General features: G+C 43.3%; 1 protein-coding gene across 1 annotated transcript in view; it reads right to left on the bottom strand.

The window, feature by feature from the left end:
- Positions 1–2,189: 2,189 nt before the first annotated feature.
- LOC145405845 (organic cation transporter protein-like) overlaps positions 2,190–21,456 on the bottom strand; it is a 40,169-nt gene continuing 20,902 nt past the window's right edge. Inside the window, exons 3-13 of the mRNA XM_080277093.1 lie at positions 12,898–13,082; positions 10,563–10,698; positions 9,840–10,023; positions 9,156–9,259; positions 8,373–8,527; positions 7,067–7,235; positions 5,877–6,024; positions 4,196–4,404; positions 3,773–3,945; positions 3,353–3,537; positions 2,190–2,518 (exon numbers count right to left, since the gene is read on the bottom strand). Coding sequence (XP_080133219.1) covers positions 2,300–2,518; positions 3,353–3,537; positions 3,773–3,945; positions 4,196–4,404; positions 5,877–6,024; positions 7,067–7,235; positions 8,373–8,527; positions 9,156–9,259; positions 9,840–10,023; positions 10,563–10,698; positions 12,898–13,082 — 1,867 coding nt within the window. The 3' untranslated portion in view covers positions 2,190–2,299. The remainder of the gene's footprint in view (positions 2,519–3,352; positions 3,538–3,772; positions 3,946–4,195; positions 4,405–5,876; positions 6,025–7,066; positions 7,236–8,372; positions 8,528–9,155; positions 9,260–9,839; positions 10,024–10,562; positions 10,699–12,897; positions 13,083–21,456) is intronic.

The raw sequence follows: 21,456 nt of genomic DNA, 5'->3' as shown, positions 1-21,456 counted from the left end.
CCTCCTCCAACTTCGTTCGCGGAGGTAATGAGAAACATTTTTAGAAAGAGAAACAAGTCAAGTATCTCTTAACGTAGGTATATTAGCTAGCAAAGGAAAATGAGAAGCAGAGGTGAAATATTAGGCGAACAGAGTCTACTTCACACTTAGGAGATCGCAGCCACTTTTTTCCTGGACGCATAGACAAGGAGAGTCATATTTGGGCAGAAAAACATACTAAACCTCATCTCTGCTTAGGAAGGTTTGCCGCGAGGTGGTATTGAGAAGCAGGAGTGGAAGAATGCATGAAGTCAAAGAGAGACATCCATGGAAGGAAAAACATATTGAACCTGATCATTGCCTAGGAAAGCTTGTCGCCAGGAGGTAGTGAGAAGCAGAAAGGGTGGAAGAATACATCGTCAAAGAGAGGTATCTATGGTAGGAAAACACATTACACCTGATCAGTCTTTAGGAAAGTTTGCCGCCGCCGCCAGGAGGTAGTGAGAAGTAAAAAGAGTGGAAGAATGCATCGTCAAAAAGAGTCATTTACGGGCAAAAAAACATACTAAACTGGATCTCAACTTACGATGAGTCAAGAGGAGTAGATAGGGTGGAAATAAGCAGCAAGTCATTGAGAGCCATCTACGGGCAGAGAAACACACTAATCATGACCTCGGCCCCCATAAGGCAGTGAGAAGTAGAAGAGGTAGAAGGGACCATCATATCAAGCAGTCACCTATGAGCAGAAAAACATGCAAAATCTGACCTCTGCTTTGAAAGGCGAGCTAGCAGGGGTAGTGAGCAGAAGGGTTGGAAGGTCAGATCAAGTTTATAAGAGAGATCTACGGGCAGATAAACATACTAAACCTGATCTCATTTAAGATCGTTAGCCACCAGAGGGTAGTGAAAAGTAGAAGGGGAAGAAGGTTAGGCGAACTTATGTCCCTACCCGTACAGTGTCTAATAATGAAAATAAACAAGGACAATAAAAATACAGTGCTTTCCAGGTACAATATTAAAACGTTTGCTTTTAATTTTACATATGGGTGTGACTGCCATCAAATGCCAGTCAGTCTTGTGTTATATCTCTTACATAAAAAAAAATAAATAAACAATAATATATAGCCCACTGTTTACTATCGGAGACATCACGGACTTCCTTTCTAGACTGATCCAGTCCCTTGCCTACAAAGGGATTTAATCCCCGAGCGAGGCAACTATGGCCATATAGCCCCGCTAGGTTACAGGAGCGCGCTACCACTCCCGGGCGAGGCTCGAACTCGCAATCCCCCCGATCACGACTTCGATGTTCTACAACTGAGCCACCGTGCCCCCCCTTGCCTACAAAGAAAACGACCAAGACTGAGATTACATCGCGGACTTCCTTTCTGTACTAATCCTGTCCCTAGCCTACAAAGAAAACGGCCACTGCTGAGATTAATGTCTATCAACCACATGCAGTTCATTAAGGACGACAATAAAGTTTTACCTAAGCCAACGAAGTTAGCAGTTATGAGTTCACCCGTGTCTGTCTTCTTGTAAACAAAGTATCTCAAAAAGATGTCACCCGATTTCAATGACATCTGGTAGATAGGTGGGCACTGGGTCAGAGAAGAGTTGAGATTTTGAGATGGAACCGTGTCAGGTTGCTGGAAATCATGTATTTTATTTGCGCTGGTGAAGGTATGCGCTCTCTGAAGGCTTTTTAGTTTTTACTGTCCTAATCTTTCCCAGAATACGACCCACAATGGTTGATGCTATATCCAGAACCCCAGCAGTGCAGCTGGATACACAGGGACAAAGGGGAGTCTGATCAGCCTGACCTACAATGAAAAAGAATGCTTAGATTTATGCCTAGCAGCTTCACTAAAGTCATAAAGGCAAGCAATCACACTCTGTCAAGACCTCAACTTCCCCTCAGCAATGACCTGTAGTGGTCTCTGTACATTCAGGTCCCCAGCTGTGTTACTCGGTGAACAGGCACAAATGGATTGTAAGTTTTTATCAGTACTTATAAGAGTTCTCCGAAAAAAGGGACAGCGGTTTAGGTTGTTCTCGACAGTCTCCATGGCAACTGATCCTCGTCTCATACCATCACAGTCAGTTTACATCCAAGGGTCGTATTAGCAAACTAACTTACTTTCGGTTCCATGTCATACGGTACCTAAGATTATTAATTACAGGAAAATCAAGACTTGGCAAGCTCCTGCATTTTTTGTTCCTTGTCCTTGCACAAAACAAATCAAAGTTACGGTAGTGAATTGGCCGTTTATTTATGAATCTCAGCCCTGGTCCCCTAATCTCCAAAAATCCGCGTTTATCACTGCTTAGAAGAATTATCTGGGGCAAAAGTGGGGTTGTCGACGCCATTCCTGACTGACTCCATGGCTATCGCGTCCCCAGTTCGCGCCTTCACGCCAATATCCATCGTCTCTGAGAGGTCAGCATGGCGGGTCTCAGGGAGCAGAAGAGAGAGGGCAGCCGACAAAACAGAAACAGTGCCGAACAAGGCTGATGGTGCCCACCCGGTCATCTCGCCCTGAAGAAGAAGAAAGCACTGGAAACCATTCACTTCATCACCCACTAAATATTCTCGCATCTGCCTTCCCTATTTAATCACTGCTTTCCTAAAACACCAAGCAGACTCATATCACGATAATTTGTACACACTTCCAGCCTCCTTAGCTTTTGAATAGTGGTACAGTCAACTGCAAAAGTTCGCCCCCCCTCCCCCCGCCGCTCTATCATCTCTGTGATTCAGACTCGTGAATGCGAAGCAGTGGACGCAGGTGCTAACAGATGGCGTGGTGTGATGTGGTGTTGGGGTGGGGACTAGGAGGGATATGGGGAGGTTCCTCCGTAGAAACGAAGTGACGTGGCAAGTATGCTAAGCCACCAAGATATATAGAGAGAGAGAGAGTAGAGAGAGTATGAAAGCGCTAGAGTGCTAGCCATGCAGAATAAGGGAGAGAGAGTTGCATAAGCAAGAAGACAGAAGGACAGAAGAGAATCACTAGGAAGACATAGGGCGGAACAATTAACTCGCTCCATATTATCCAGTAACTCGCCATCATTCCCACAGCAGTGTAGTTTCAGTAAAATATATACTTCATCTGATTTGCATCTTTTGCGTTTCATTGTCTTATCTGACTAATTTTGGTTCGCATACCTTTAATCCGTATGGCCCCTCGCCCTTCATACTCCTTCACCTCTCTCCCAACCCCACATCCCACCACGCTATCTGTTTGCAATACTATACACCTGTGTCCATTGCTTTGCATTCACAAGTCTGAATCCCAGAGATGATAGAGTGGCAGGGGAGGCGAGTGAACTTTTGCTGTTGATTGTACAACAAAAACCAATTTCAAGTTACCAAGAGATCATTTATGTATGGGGACAACAGAGCTCCAACCCGAGCACACACACTAGCCTCCCCAACAGCCAAGGACCGGAATTTGGTAGGGAAGAGTTCAGCGGTGTAGGCCCACACCAGCTGAAAGGCTGCAGTCACTGCCACCTTACCGGCCTGCGACAGTCCCACCATCGTCCCCTCAGACCCTGGCCACCACCAATGCAGAGAATATTTAAACATAACAGAAGCTGGGAGACAAAATGAAAATACGGCAAACATAATGCAGTAAATGTAAATCCCGCAACAGAAAGATTACATTGTCTATAACAGTAAACCAGCAACCGTACTGATGTAAATTCCAAGCCATAGTTCATGTGAGATACATAATGAGCCTGAGCCTGAGTGGAAATTGCAGGGTCCAAGCCTCCCTGGCACACCCACCTTCTGGATGCAGCACCATGATGGCCAAGACAGAAAAGATGCAAGCACTCCCGAGAAGGTACAGCACTGCCAGTGAATTCCTGCGCCCGATGAACACCAAGGCCGGCCAAAGCAGCAGGTATGACGGTACTTCCAGCAATCCCCCAAGGAACACGTACAGGTATGGGTCCGTCCTGTAGCAGGCAGGGTAATACGAAAAAAAATTCGTACACAACAGAAGAAAATCTTCACTTCTTTCATAGAGGACTGTATCAACCGACTAGGGAAAAAGACGGTTTTTCAAACAAAGCACAGACAGTTTTTCAAATACAGCACATCATTACAGGATGACAAAGCATCTGCAAATATATCTGTCAACTTGGGCATCATAAAAAACCCAATACAATTATAATTTTGTAACATTAAGTAAACGAAAGAAGTTACCCCAGATTGGTGGCATTAAGGGCGACACCGTAATAAACCATGGAGGCAGAAAACCAGCAGAAGAAGATAATGAGTGTGCGGACTCTGAACTGCGGTATAATCAACAGGATGCTAATGTGCTTCAATGTGCTCACCACCCACATCCACATTCGAACCCACAACGGCTTGTCCTTATCCACTGCCTCCTCAGGGGCTTCCTTGAAGGCAGACTGTGGGGAAAGATGTTGGTAGGTTAGAATATTGTGGATACATTTGTGCCTGGTTCTCATAACACCTACAAGGTCAGTCTCATAACACGACTATCGCAACATTGTTCATTACAACAGATGGGCAATTTCTTGTCAGGTTCGTTAGGAAATGTGATGATGCAATGTCATGTACTGAAGGGAATGAAACCTGACTCTCTGAATAACATTATCAGAGCCACCAGCCGTACGATACATTTCAAGGGTTCTATTAAGCATCTGTTCAGCTTAGAAAGGGCACCTACTGGAAAAGAATGTTAAAGTAAGCTGTAGTATATCTGTCCCTTCCAGTTGAAAAAGTACTTCCTAATATAAAAGAATATGCCTAGTTGAACAAGAATAAGAAACAACAGGCGTCACTAAACTACGTGGATTAGGAGATTTCCCTAGAGAAGGAAAAGATAACAGAGGCTGTTACCGACTCTTCCAATTCGAAGTTTTATCATACAGTGAGATCAGCCAGCTAAACAAGAATATACTACAGAATATTGTAAAAAGAAACTCGCCATATTGACATGATTTTCTCAAACTTAGCATCAGCTGCCTCTCCTAACTATAATATGTTTATGCAGGAAGAGGGACGAATTTCATGTTTAGTTCCTCCTGCAAAAACAAGTGTTGGTTAAATGGGGAAAATTATCATGAGTAACAGCTATTTCTTTCTCTTTTACTTTTTTCTTTCTTTTTTGCTTTCTTTTTGGAAGGATTCAAAAGTAAAGGAAGTTGCAGAACTTCCCATGTTTCATCTTCATACACACCAAAATATGAGTTGCAAAAGACAACTACAGTAATCATAAATATGGTAGTAAATCAGAACCCGTTTCAACTGACCTGCTTTTACTATATATGCCACGGCTGCAATGATGGTGCAATGTGATGGGAGACTGTTCTTGTTGCCCTCAGAATCATCAGTGGGAAACATTATCGGGGAACTAGATGAACTGACCGGAGAAGCTTTGTTGAAATCTATGTGCTCACTTTCCATTATCTGAGATCATTTTTATTTTGGGGAAGGAGATGGCCCTTCAACAATCATCTGGGGGGATCACGCTATCACAATATGGATGAAAGTCCATTGCACAACATGATCAAAGCCATATCTGCCCTCCTTTAACATTTCTAATATTTTTTAATTTGGTGAGGGGGCTGACCTCCCTAAAGATCATGGCTGGAAAATTGTGTATAGTGGAAGACCTTTAGAATAACCAGATAAACTCACCTGGAAAGTTTAATTCAAATCCATCAAATAGCCTAGGAGGAGTTAAAGCATACACATAAAGACAATCAATCTCGAGCAGCGGTATAGGACGAGTTGCCGAAAATTATATCATCCTGTTAGCAGGATTAATAATAATGATAATAACAATAAAAATAATAATAACATTTAATAATAATAATAATAAAAACGGTCAATATGACCCTTAATCCCAGCTAACCTGCTTGTGAATGCTTGCCATGGCTGCCAGGACGACACTATCCTGTGGGAGGGTCTTCTTGTTGATTCTGGCCGCCCACGTCAGCACCTTGAGGGCCTCCTGGAACCTGGCCTGCGTGATCAGCCAGCGTGGAGACTCCGGCAGCAACCTGGTGACAAAATACATGTGGGTATTCACAACCTCAGGCTCTTATGTGGCTATTAACACTCTCAGGCTCTTATGTGACTACATTATTAACACTCTCAGGCTCTTACTTGGGTATTTACATTCTCAGGCTCTTATGTGGCTAATTACACTTACAGGCTCTTATAACCTGCCCTATGTGAGCAGCCAGTGTGAAGAAGCACACATACTTGAGTTGTCCTGACCAAGAAAGGGTTCCTTGGGACAGTAACAACACTCAGATTTCCATGACTCCCTCTGAACAGAATAAAATCATCAGGCATAGCTGGAATCGAGTACCGAAGTTGCTGCGACCAAGACGTGCAACTATGAGTCGTGCAACTATAAACAAGCAACCATTAGATGTGCAACTATGAGACGTTAATACATGACGTTATTATACGATATGCAACCATAAGACGTCAATATAAGACTTGCAGCCATAAAGAAACAAGATGTAAGTCACAGACCCTTCCCTCTAAATTTTAAATCCACAGTGGTTACCTGCCTTAGTGGCCTATGGTGCAAGCGATAGGCATGAAACTATTTTACTATCATGAATATATCTTAACTATCATGAATCTATTTTCACACACTAATTAACATGACTATTTTACCTATCTAACTAGCCAGCTATCATGAATCTATTTTTAACTAACTCACAATCATGAATCAAGTTTAACTAACATAAATCACTTTAACTACCTTGCTAACAAACTAACTAACGGTACAGACAGCATGTGAGAGGGTTATTACGGCCCTCATCCAGGTAAAATGGAAAATTTCTTAGCATCTCTCCCACAGCGATTTATTTTGAATATTACACCTTCTTAGCCTCTTCTGCTCTGCGCTGGTAAAATATGTTGGTACTAAATTATATATACATCCCATTTACGATAAAATATCAAAGTGCAACAGGCATATTAAATCACAAGGAAAATGATGCTACACACACACACACACACACACACACACACACACACACACACACACACACACACACACACACTGACACCTTCATCACTAACCAGAAGAAAAGGAGAGGGTACAGGGTAGGGATAGCATAGACGGCTTGCAGGACCTGCCACTGCCTGATGACGTAGGCTATCCCAGGCACGGCCATGTAACCCAGAGCCCACGGCAGAACGAACATGGCACCCACACCTGCACGGAACCTGGCTGCGCAACTCTCCATCACTGAAAGAACGAGGGTTCATCATCACCATCATCATCCTCATCACCATCGTTGATGTCGTCATCATCGTCCTCTCCATCACAGAGCTATGTAGACGTAGTCAATGGTCATTATTTTTGTACGAAATGTGCCTGTGTGTGTCTGTCTGTGTCGAAAACTCAAATCTCAGAAGGTATTGACTGTACAAGGAAAAGTTATCAATATAAGTTGTTTAGAGTCACAACTTGAGTTCACATGTCATGCAACCAACACTGGGAGTTTTTTTTTTTTTTTTTTTTTTTTTTTTTTTTTTTTAATGTGTCCGACTCTGGGCAAAGGCTCAGGGCCTATTTCTTGGGGGCAGTGGCCTATCCCAAGGCCCAGTAGTCCTCCTACACCTCCACATGTCACCACTTCGGCGCTAACTCCCACTGTCCATATTGAATACAGGCTGGGGCTGTCTCATACAGGACTGGTGTACTGGTATTAGCGGGGGTACTTTTACGACATGTCGGGGGGTCACCTGGTAGGTCAGGAAAGTCTGCTTCTTAGGAAATTCAAATCCTTAAACTGTTCCCTGCCCCAGCTGGGATTCGATCCAGGATGGATACATAATAGTCAAATTTTCATCTTACAGTATTATTACAATCTACCTGGATCACAGATGATGGATAGTCTTGGCCCATTTACCATCATCACCGGCAGCAGTATTGTGATCAACACCATCATCATCCCACTCATTGTCATCATTATCAACTTTATCACCATCATCAGTTTCGTCACCAACATAATCACCATATATCACCATGACTGCCAGCACAGACACATCACGTTCAGCAACATACAGACCATTCTTTAACCTCTCCATTGCAAAATGCCTTCTAAAACGACTAAAAACTATATGCCGGTACAAATCAAACCAGTGACTGCACACACATCAAATTTTACTCTCCTGACAATAAGTGCACAAATACCAAAAATATTTAGTATTAACCATAAACTAAGAATGCCCGGTATCATCCTGTCAATATCTGATTACTACAAGGGTATATTTACCAAGAAAGATTATAATCTATCAAAAACAAAAAGTGCGAGGTACTATTCAGTTATTAATCTAGTTACTACAAAGGTACATTTACCAAAACTGGTTTATTATTTACCAAAGACGAAGAGTGCGAGGTACTGCCCTGCGTCCATGAAGGTGATGACAAACTTAAAAATGATGTAGATGTGGACGTTGGGCGAGGCGGCGACCAGGAAGGACGCCAAAATGTTGAAGACTGTAGTTAGGAGCACCACTGGACGCCGACCCCACCTGGCAGGAAAGAGGAAACTGAGACTGTTTATCATGTTTATTTTGTTTTATAGAAAAATAAGAACCCAAGGATGAAAGCCTGAAAACTTTGCTCTTTCGATATTTTACCAAACATAGAAGAAAACCAAATTAATGAATCGTCCATTTCGAGATGCCTGGACACACCGCATTTGAAATGTTAGGGATTGCACGCTACCTCCAGTGCTTCTGCAAAGCAGCTCATTACGGCAAAGCACAAACGAACACAAAAGGGAAAAAATAAAGAGATTTGAATGCACATCACTGGGTGCGCTGTTGTGCAGAAACACCCCTGGGTTCAGCTCGCTTTGCAACCAGGGAGTGCTAGAAGCTACATGCATCATGACCGTACCTGTGGAGAGGGTGCTGGAGAGGGACACCTTCATGTGGTGACATCTGCATAACTGGGCAGCTCAACTGCTTGGTTAAACAACTGTGTCTCACCGACTTTCCTATTTCAAAAAAGAAAGATGGTAGACTGCAGATGGGCAACTTAGGTCTGCAGGCCACCGTGTTCACATTTCTGATGAGCCTGGAGCAGCAACACCACCACCACCACCACCACCAGCAACAGCAACAACAACAACATGTATGGCGAGGGAGAACTCACATGTCTATTAGGTATCCGAACAAGACGAACCCCACCAGCTTGCCCGCCATCACCACAGCCTGAGTGGTGGAGTACAGTGCACGCCTGTCACACACCAGGTCCCACTGGAAAAAATAATTAGCTACATAAACAATACAACACAAATGATGATGATGATGATGATGATGATGATAATAATAATTATAATAATAATAATAATAATAATAATAATAAATACATAAATAACTTTGTACCCAATTCATAGAAGAAAAGTTGCCCTCCCAGCCCCTACTCCACCTCACCGTAAATTTCTTACCTTGCCGTTTTGATGACGTCACTACAGCTTGGACACACACACACACACACACACACACACACACACACACACACACACACACACACACACACACACAGTCTAAAACTTGATCGCCAGTACTCCCCCCCCCCCTGCGTTACATCACCACCACAAACACACCGTCAACAAACACTCCTGCTAATACCAATGCTTTGCCAATACACCAGTCCTGTATGAGCCAGTCCTTGCATGTATTCATTATGGGCATATGAGCGGTGTGTCCGCGCTGAGGTGGTGACATATGGAGGTGTATGGTAGGCTATGTAGGAGGATTGCTGGCCTTCATGGATCGGACAGCAGAAGTCTATCCCCAGAGTCAGACACATAAACAAAAATTTCGCCCATCATACCTCAGTGACGACTGTGGACTGGTACTGCGTCCGATTGAAGTCCCTAGCCTCGCACTCTATGGGACTGTCGGAATTAGTAGTAAGTGACGACCTGCTGGCCATGGCGGCCTCGTAGCCCAACTCGGCCACCATCTCGTAGTCGTAGTCGTACATCCTGCAGCTCTCGTAACCGCTTGTATCGTTACTGTGGACGGTGGAGGTTTGTCTACTTGAACACCAATCATTAGGAATTTTTGGCTTCGATGAATGGTGACGCTAATTAAAAAAACTAAGGAATCATTTGTCTATCAAAAAAGTAAGTTCTCCGACAGGTATGGCAGGTTATTAATTTAAAAAATACTACACCAAATACACGAATGAGTATTTTCGAAAATATTATGGCTTTCAGCAGACAGCTGTGCTTCCACGAAATACTCCTCCGGGTAGTATACTGTTGGGCTTCAACTTATAAACATACAGCATAACAGTACAGTAATACAAAAAAGTAAACATTATTTTCTTTACAGCAACACTGTGCACTTTCTGTTTCTATTAAAAAAAGGTATAAATTATAAAATCTAATTTCTTACAAGTTCCAGACTGAGGATATCCAAATAAAAGGAATTCAGTTGTATTAAAAGCGTGCACCGATGTGTGTGTGTGTGTGTGTGTGTGTGTGTGTGTGTGTGTGTGTGTGTGTGTGTGTGTGTGTGTGTGTGTGTGTGTGTGTGTGTGTGTGTGTACCTGTATGGGATGGCCAGGGATAACACCTGGTGTTGTGTCCAGTTGGCGGTCACCAATTGGGGCACCAGGCACCAGTGGTCGGGGGTCGCTCCCAGGAACTGGTACGACAGCGCCTGAAGCGGCGAGATGAACGCCACTGTGGGACAGATTAGGGAAAAGGCAAGTAACTCAACTGGAGAATAGAGCACAGTTGTACCTGGCGTTGGCCACCCTCACAAACTGCTCACTGAGTACACCTACGGCAGACGAAAACAGCCAACCAACCCCTTAAGGTGTACCACTGATCCAACACATTTGGAAATAAAATAACTTAGTCTCACTTCTGTTATTCACAGACCAGAAAATATAACCTTATGTGTTTTAAGTTGTGGGATGTAGTGTAACATTGTGTTCCGTCAAATGTAAGAGTCCGATCGTCGTTCCCTCACCGCTAGGTGCACAGACGTTTAAATGTGACTCAGTGGACTGTATATTGTGATTCATTTGTGACTGATAATGTTACACACGAACGATGGATTTGCACTATCCATCGATAGCTCTGCCCTCGAGATGGATTCATCGACAGCGCACAAATAAATCAGCTTCCGCGTCTATGAAGGACGAGTTTTACCTTCGCTGATGAGGATCATTAAGACTTTCAACAATTAACCAATGATTTTCATGAATGTTCGTTTCCACGTGTCACCAATGAATGGGTAATACATTTTTTTTGTCAGTTAATAAAGATATGTTCTTCAGTTTAAAACTGTCAGAGATGTCATATCAGTGCTATCATGCCATGGCATGTCGTTGCTGCCGTGTCTAATTACGTTCTCTCTCTCTCTCTCTTCGTGTGTGTGTGTGTGTGTGTGTGTGTGTGTGTGTGTGTGTGTGTGTGTGTGTGTGTGTGTGTGTGTGTGTGTGTGTGTGTGTGTGTGGTAGTAGAATAGGAAGGTCAGGCCATGGGAAGTAGGTGTCAAGGTGTTATCTGCGGGAGAGAGAGAGAGAGAGAGAGAGAGGCGGCGACCGGAAGGCTGGGAGGGATGACAAGACTAGCATTGACATGACTTGATAGCACTTATAATAACAGCACTGATAACTTAAATTTATATATATAATACGGATAGATAGATAGATAGATAGATATGTATGTATGTATACACACACACACACACACACACACACACACACACACACACACACATATATATATATATATATATATATATATATATCAAATAAACAACGTTACTCGTTCACTGTTAAAATGTCGAAAAGAAAATCATGAAAATCATTTGTTATCTGTTCTGATGAAAACCTTACCGCCATATTGTCAGCGCAGGTAAAGACCATCATTTAACGGCAGCGAAACTGATCAGGCGCAGCGCTCTTGATCCTTGCCACGGATCCATTGTTCTCGCGTGATAATATATATTTTTTAAATAACAGAACAAAGAAAAACAAATGAATTAAAAAATAATTCATACATAAGATTACTGGCGTCTTCCATTCATAAAAAATCCGTAACAGACTTGAACAGCTACAGGTTGAAGTTTGGGGGGAAACAGCTCTGGAGAAGCGAGTTCCAGAGAGACGTAGTTCGGGGAGTAAAAGAATTCTGATAGGCAGAAGTTCTGCAATATGGCTGTGTGACTTTCCAGTCATGAGCACTACTAGACGCCCGTGTAGCATGAGGGAAGGCACGGAGAGGTGTCACAATGGACGCAACATCGTCTGAGCATTTGCCATAAAAGTATCTGTACAATATTGCAAGAGAGGCAACATTCCTTCTTACTTGTCGGAGAGGCAGTTTATTTGTAATAGCAGGGTTTTTGATAATTCCAACAGCTTGTTCTGAAATTTGTCTAGTTATTTTAGTGCAACCTCTCCACATCCATTCCACAAGGGTGAGCAATATTCACTGCAGTTGGTCGCACTAACATCAGATTATCTTGTTCAGCTAAGGGAAATCCTAGCAGTTAAAGACTTAAAAGAAAATCCCAGATAACCCTTTCTCTGTTGCCAGTACACCTAGAAATTTTGATTGGGCTGACACCAGACGATCAAGTTCCTTTGAGAGAAATCCCAGCTATAGCAGTAGTGGTAGTAACCCCAGGCTCATCTGAATGTGAACCCGGCGGACTGCAGACCAAAGATTTCCCCCACTCACAGCCCATTACCCTCCATTCACAAGATATGGAGGAAGCTGAAGGACCTTTGTATAACCAGACAGTTCCACCGCCCAGTTATATGGGTGCCATCACGTCTGGGCATCCCTTTCCAGCATCAATCCCAGCTCTCTCTGGTTACTTAAGGAGCATGTGAATCATGATGGGTTTTGAAACTGTGGACACACCGATTGAGCACATGAAGAACATGAGTAAGTTCCAGCGACCCTTAGTGCCAACCACCTCCAACAGGTCTTCGAAGGTGGAGAGGGGCATGTCCACTCCACTCCCCGTTCCACCTACACTTCCATCTCTGCCTCCACTCTCTTTCCTCAACTTCCCTCCTCCCTCGCTCATGGCGCAGGCCCTGTGTCTGTGGAAGAAGACTTATAATCACTGATTCTATACTCTGTTCTCATTAAATAACCATAAAATTGCCAGCTCTTCATATTAAATGCTGAGTAGTAACAAGAGATTAACATTAGAATATGGTGCTAATCACGAAAATGTGCTATGGGAAGGATACTAGGCCGTAGTAATTTTATTCTGCAACTGAGATAAGGGAAATAGGCAGCAAAAGGATGATAATTATAATCAATGACTAGATAAAGTGAATGATCTATAAACTACTTGAGGCTCATTAAAACAATCAATTCTTGCTATGTTTCATCCTTACCCTAGAAGGCGACATGCAACATCCATGTTAGATCCAAGTCCCCAATTGCCCGACTGGGTGAATAGGAGTTAAATGGAAACAAAAATGTCCATGAGTCTAACCAGCTCGCAAACCGAACCTGAATTAATCGAGTTGTCAGTAGGATCTGTTAACCCAAGTTCTATTGTCTTTATGTCCTCCTTCGTCCCCTTCTCAACCCCACAACGCCTCTCTGCATCCCCCGCTACCTCTCCTACACTCTTCACCACCCCTCCTGTCCCCTCCACTGGCCCCACTCCACCCTGTAGATGTATTCCACGCACGTCTTCTTATCTGTGGTAAGATGATGGAAAACGGGAGGGATATGTTTACACTGCTTAGTCCTGCCACGACCAACACATCAACCCACCACAATATCCGCCATAACACAGACCCCTATTGTGTGTGGCTTTGGAGTTTTCGCAACACTTCCTCCTTGGCGATTTATTCTGAACATTACACGTCAGTCTCGTCTCGCACGATGCTGTGTCGAAATAAAGCCGCCATAAACAACATACAGAAGAAAGCTATGGTGTAATAAGTAAAAAGTATCGCTCAGGAAGGACTTCTGCACAGTCTCCCATGCCACCCACAATAAATACGACCCATATGTGGACAAGTAGAAGTCTTAAAATCTTGGTATTACGGACAGTATTTCTCGCCTTCCTGCTCCTTTCCCCAAATCTATATGAAATTTACGACATGGAAGAGACCATGACCTTTTTCCTCGGTGTGTGTGTGTGTGTGTGTGTGTGTGTGTGTGTGTGTGTGTGTGTGTGTGTGTGTGTGTGTGTGTGTGTGTGTGTGTGTGTGTGTGTGTGTGTGTGTGTGTGTGTGTGTGTGTGTGTGTGTGTGTGTGTGTGTGTGTGTGTGTGTGTGTGTGTGTGAACCTTGTATCCTGAATGCGTCACTACCGCCATTAGTGTATGTAGCAAGCGTGCATTTAAAAGTTTCTTCCTTTAGATCCTTCAGCCTGGGGAATAATCAACTGCAAATATGTCGTGCTTGTAGCAGTCGTGCACGTGACTGGAGAAGGGCAACTTTAGCGGGCAGTCCGAACTTGAGGCCACAACAACATCAACAACAACAACCCTTAATCCCTTCAGTTCAAAAACGTATTCTAAAATTTACTCGTTGCCTCCCGACAATTATTATCAGTCTAAAGGAAACATATCGAATTGATGGGGTTTGATAAGGCCTTTATTAACCTTTTACTTCAAAGGTTTCTTAACTTTTTTTTATTTAGTTATCTAGTTATCTATTTACTGTGTGTGTGTGTGTGTGTGTGTGTGTGTGTGTGTGTGTGTGTGTGTGTGTGTGTGTGTGTGTGTGTGTGTGTGTGTGTGTGTGTGTGTGTGTGTGTACCTCCTAAAGAAGCATGTTGTATATAGAATGTGTCACTCTACTGTAAGTCATTATTTTCCTGATTTGACATCACATTCAAAGATAAACAATGAACGAGACCCTTACTAGCGAAAAAAACAAAAGCAAAATAATAGATTTAAAATGTTTTTATCAGTAACTCATTCTTCATACAGAATGTGAGGTAAAGGAACAATTATTTCCATAATTAACCGTATTAACGCCCTTCATCTCCTCTCTATCCCTTACAAGGAACATGGAGGACTGCTGGAAGAGGGCATTTTTCAGCCTGCAGTCCACAGGGTCCACATTCAGAAGGCTATTAAACACCTCTTCCTCGTCTATTTATTCCGCATTTTACACATTAATATTTCCTTGTATTCTATGTAAGTCATTTTTATCCATATCAAAAACGTAAATAACATAAATAGCGCAATGTCAGTATCTGATGAAAAAAATTGTGATGGCAATGCAAAGCACACAACACAAGACTATGAGAGGGAAGGATGCAGTAACATTATGTGATAACAATATGATGCACACAGCACACAAGAATGAGAGGGCAGAATACCATACTCAACACTGCACAAGAGTATGAGTAGGAAGGATATAAACACGTTCTTTATGTGACAGCAATAAGTACACAACGCAACAGTACGAGACGGTACGATACCATACCTTAGAACACAGCACAAGAGTAGGAGATGGAAGGAAGGATATAAACTTTACGTGATAGCAATAGATTGCACACATCACAAGAGTACGAGAAGGCAGGATATCAAACCTCATAACATAGCACAAGAGTAAGAGAAGAATGGATACTATACCTGTATGTGAGGGCAGTACGAAGCACTGAGCACAACAGCACGACAAGCAACTATTACCGGTGCTCTCTGACCTCCGGGAAGGAATGAACAAACGAAACTAGTGTGGAAGGCAGGAGACAATGCTTCGTGGAAAATAAAGCAAATGGATGCCAGGTCATATTCAGTGCTGGAGGGGGTATTGTATGCGAACTTTTGTTCGTGACTACACAGTGGATGGGTAGCAATGTTACCCGTTGTTGTCTACTTTCCTCGTCTAAGAAAGGATCAACGCATTGTCTAACATAATCTGTTTTCTCTCTCTCTCTTGTGGTGTGTTACAAGTAAATCCAGCGGATGAATCCCCCCCCCAAAACATGCTCACCAGAATGATAAAATCGTCTGGCGGTAGCAAATAAATAAATAAATAAAACTCCTCACACCCTGAAATTGTGTTTATATGACATGTCGGTGTGTCGTGGAAAAATTAGTCTTCAAAAAAATTTCAATCATCAAATAATTCCCTGCCCTTGGCTGGGATCGAACTTACGTCTTTTCGAACATCAGATATCATCCAAAGACTCTGTATAGTGAAGGGGGTATGGAGGGGACAAACTGGGTGACTGACCTACACCAAACACACAGTGATTGGCCAGACATGTGTACCTATACCTTCCCGCCTGCTCTCCTCCCCCCTTCCCTCTCATCCTTTCCACCCTCACCCCCCGCATTCCTCTCGCATCCAAAAACAACTTTTATCGTTATTCTCTCTCACGCGCCCATGCAACTTCACACACTCAAACGTGGTATACAATGGCTTCAAGTATGACATATATCTAGAGTGTATGTGAGAGAGAGGAAGGTCAGAAATTAAATATGAAAGCTTTCCTGTGCCTAGGAGATGGACTGTTAACCCCTTCACTCCGAGGACGTATTTTTGATTCTATTACTGCTGTCTCCAGACGATTTTGTCCTAAGGAAAGTTCCGTCGTGCTGAAGGGGTTACTGAAGGCCCTACATAACCCCTCCCACATAAAGCGTCTGTCCCCAAAGGCGCATAAAGGGATTTAATCCCCAAGCTAGGCAACTATGACCATATAACCCCGCTAGGTTACAGGAGCACGCTACCACTCCCGGCATGGCAGTCCCGGGCGAGGCTCGAACTCGCAATCCCCTGATCACGACTCCGATGCTCTACCACTGAGCCACCATGCCCCCCCAAAGGCGCATAAAATCGTCTGAGGGTAGCAAGTATAATATAGAAAACACATCATCGGACTGACGTGGTTTAGGATTGTATTTTCCGAGGATTGCAAGGTCTTCAGGACTGTACCGCTTTTTCATACTATTCTGTTCGTCTTATACTATACCCCGCTAAGTTACGTCAATTATAGCACGTTTAATACAGACAATATATTACATAGATTAAAAAAAACACACACACACAAGCACGCACAGATAAGCTGGTAAAGAAGGTGTTAGGGAGCATCCTAAGAGTTGTTATAGGAGACAGTCATTAAAATACGTTGCCATATCCCGTTTACTCTTATCAGAAAAAAAAAAAAATGTTGCTTCTCCCTACCGAAAGCTGAGCTGGTATACCAAATGGGTGGTACAATACCTTGCTGGCAACGGAGAAATGATAATGAAATGATAGATAGTGATAAAATGGCTAATATATGGATGCAGCATGATCAATAATGATAGATAAAACACTGATATATGGATGTAGTCTGATCTTATCCTGCCATTAAAGGGAACTGGCTAAAAAAAGGGCACATCATCTGTTCGGCAGGATCGCACTACGAGAATAGAGGACCGTGTACGGCGCAGGTGCTGTGTGGAGCAAGGTTATATAACAGGTCTGACCACTTTGCTTCTCCACGCATCCCATTAGATCTTGGTGAAGCGACCCTGGAGACTAGGAACAGTGTCCACAAAGAATCTTAACCATGCTTTACGATGAACAATCCTCAACAGCAGTGAATTATCGTGGTAGTGAAGGAGATACTGAAAACTTGATCTAACTCCTCTAATTCTAAAAGTCTAATGTAGGGTAAATAAAATCGCTGGCAGATTGTAGGAACCGGTATTTGTGTGTGTGTGTGTGTGTGTGTGTGTGTGTGTGTGTGTGTGTGTGTGTGTGTGTGTGTGTGTGTGTGTGTGTGTGTGTGTGTGTGTGTGTGTGCACGTTGAATGCGGGGATGGAGACGTTAGTACGTAGGGGCAGATTTTATTTTGTCTATGTCACCCCTCACAGGCTGTGATATCAGGCAATAAACAGATACATATGGGGAGAGAGAGAGAGAGAGAGAGAGAGAGAGAGAGAGACAGACAGACAGACAGACACAGAGGAGGGAGAGAGACAGACAGACAGACAGACATACAGACTCAGACGAAGAGAGAGTTACAAAAACTGGTAGGCAGCTAAGGAGATATTTAAACATGAGTCACAAGAACAGGGAGGCAGCTAAAGCTATACAAACTGTCAAACAATTTTGTAAACAGCCAAAGGGATATAAAAACAGAGGCAAGGAGATACAAAACTACAGTGTGAAAGAAAAGGAAAGACAGACAGACAGACAAAAAGATAAGCTGAGATACTGAGTAACCTCAATCCCACAAACAAAAACAGGAAATGGGAGATAATTAAAAGGATGAAGGTATACGTAATGGGGGGTTCCTGGAGAGTATTCCCCCACCCCTACACTTCCATTCCCCCCCTCCCGCTCCCCTCTCACCCTACCTTCCCATCCAAGGCCTCTTGTGTCGTCATGCTGGCCACGCAAACAAAGCCGTACACATTTCTTATTTACCTTCCCATTCCCCTCCCCTCCCATCATACATCCTTTCCCTCAAGCATTGTCTTCAATTCCAACTCAGTCCCGTCTACCTCTTACCTTCCCCTCCTACACAATCGCCCACCCCTCTCAGTCACCATCACCTCCCGCTTCCTCCCAACCCCTCTCCCCCTTACCATTCTTTCCCCCCCTCAACTCTGCCTCTCTCCCCTCTTACCTTCTCCTCCACTAAACTGTTGGTCATGGCAGAGAAGGGATGAGAAACGTGTGTGTGTGTGTGTGTGTGTGTGTGTGTGTGTGTGTGTGTGTGTGTGTGTGTGTGTGTGTGTGTGTGTGTGTGTGTGTGTGTGTGTGTGTGTGCACTTAAAATCATCGTAGGTGTAAAAGACAAGTAACGTCGTCATCATCATCATCCTTACCCTATTTCTCCCGAGTACAATCAATGATATATAACTCGAGTTTCTTAGCAAGCGACTGTGAGATGAAGCGGCGTTACTCAGTAAGGACAGGAACGCCTGTAGGTATTCTTTACAAGATTGTGATGATGCTGATGATAATGATGATGGCCATGACGACGACGATGATGTTCTTAGTTAGGGAAAATGATGATGAAAATGAAGCTTTTACGGTGAGAGAGAGAGAGAGAGAGAGAGAGAGAGAGAGAGAGAGAGAGAGTTATGACAGGACTAAGGTAAAAAAAAAAAAATGTAACGGTAGAGTATAAGCAGCTTCAAAACAGCTGTGATGTTGCTAAGTCTAATATTTTGTACGTAACCAACAAATGAACTTATTCGTTCACATGGAGTGAAGAAATATATAAGAGGGAGGAGAGTGTGAGTTGGAAGGAAGGCAGTCGAATGGCAGAGGACAGTGACATGAAAGCGATTTGTCTGTGGTCACCCCTTACGGAATTAAGGCGTCTGGGTAGAGATACACAGATAGACAGAATTTGTTTGATGCAATGAAGTCAAGTTATTATGCGTTTAGGCAGAATATAAATTAAGTAACACTGGTCCTAGCTATGTTGGTGAGTGAACCACCTCTCAACGCTACACAAAATGCCGCAGTAACATCCTTCCTCCACGCAAAACAACCCTTTACAAACACATAAACAAAATCATCACCACAGGCCTGCATAATCTCCAGCCAAACAGTATCCTTTACGAACCACCGCCAGACATCCATCCCTCAAAAACCAACCTACCCAAAATGACACAAGCAATCCCAGCCAGACAATCATGCGGCCACCACCCTTCAATGCTTTAGTTTCAACACAAAATACAACTCACAATCCACTAAACCCACACTGTATTGCAGCCCCCCACACCACAGCACACCTCATATACCTCACTGCCACAACACAAACAATCCTCCAACATAACCTCAGCAAAAGATCTCCTGGAGCGCCCGGCTGAAGTGGCCAATTTCCGTCGTTTCACTGGGTTAACGTCCAGGTACGAGAGGAGTGTGATTCATCCCCCAGCCGTAGTCTATACTGTGGCTGCTGGTCTTGACGAGGCTCAAAGAGACTGTCCCCCCCCCCTCTCTCTAATACACACACACACACACACACAAGCCATTACACCGTCCAATGGCGAACATCCAACACGCCACTTCACCTGCGCGCCCAAGTGACATTTACGGAAACTTCCCAGAATCCTGCGTCCAGTTTCACCACCAATAGTTTCCAGATTATTGTTTTGTGACTTCTAAACACTTCCTCACTTAATGGACCATAATAAGTGACAAAGGAAGAGTTATTGCACCTAAGTCGAATATTATTATCCATTTCACACCTTACTTTCTCTTCTGTGTGTGTGTGTGTGTGTGTGTGTGTGTGTGTGTGTGTGTGTGTGTGTGTTCTTACCTTACAGGAATGAGTTAAGCTCGTTCTGTCCCGTGTATTAAACCATTATCATACATATCTTTAGATTTATGAATAGTTTTGGCACACACTATTTCGTTCGGTAGTGCATTCCTCTGACCAACTGCCCTAATACCAATACACCAGTCATGTATGAGACTGCCCTAGCATGTATTCAATATGGACTGTGGGTGTTAGCGCCGAAGTGGTGACATGTAGAGGTGTATGGTATGTAGGAGGACTACTGGGCCTTGGGAGCAGGCTGTGAAGCCTATGCCCAGAGTCGGCACATAAAAAAAAAAAAAATGGGAAACTCAATTTCCTTACGTCTTTGTCACTTCTCATTTTATGCAATTTTTTGCAGTGTCCTCTTGCTGATGCCTCCCCACAGGTTATATACTCACTGATGTCTATTTTCTCTTTCCCTGAGATGCATTTATACAGCGTAATCATGTCTCCTCTTTTCCTTCTTATAGGTTCAGCTTTTCTAGCCTTTCTTCACAGCTTAGATCCTATAAGCTTGGTACCAATCTTGTAGCAGCCCTTTGTACCTTTTCAGTCTTATTTATGTGTTTCTTGAGGTGAGGATTCAAAACCACTGATGCATTGCCGAAGGGTGGTCTGAAGAATGATGTTAATATCTTTCTCAACATGTATTCAATTATATATGTGAATGCTAATCTCATAATGGCAAGCTGTGTGAGCACGTTTCGTACCTTCTCATTTATGTGGTCAGCCGGAGACAGAATGTTATTGATAATCACTCCTCCTTTTCTGATATGTGTAGGGTTGAACTTCCGAGAGAGAGAGAGAGAGAGAGAGAGAGAGAGAGAGAGTGTGTGTGTGTGTGTGTGTGTGTGTGTGTGTGTGTGTGTGTGTGTGTGCGCATGCGCACGTTGAATGAGCTAAAACTGCACCATCTTGTCGAAGGAGAATGTGACCACTCCACTTCCGACATAGTTTTTCATTTCATTCTTGCCACCTTCTTAGGATTATATGCAGTTCAGAAGGGAGTTATCGAACTTGAGTTAGACACAGCCTTCATAAGCCCGTCCATTGCAAGAGACCTTTCCTAAGCTGCATAAAATCACCAGGAGACTGCACAAATAAAGCACAAATGAAGGAAGATTGGTAATTTGGCTTTTTTCACAATCTTTTTATAACTGTCTGGAAAAAAAAAAAAAAAATACACACACACACACACACACACACCAAAAAAAAAA

The sequence above is a fragment of the Coenobita brevimanus genome, chromosome 68, assembly GCF_032717465.1.
Source record: "Coenobita brevimanus isolate Jiangsu-jjx chromosome 68, ASM3271746v2, whole genome shotgun sequence".
NCBI classification, from domain to species: Eukaryota; Metazoa; Arthropoda; class Malacostraca; order Decapoda; family Coenobitidae; genus Coenobita; species Coenobita brevimanus.
Note: the sequence above shows the minus strand (reverse complement) of the source record. Positions and strands in the feature narration are given on the sequence as shown.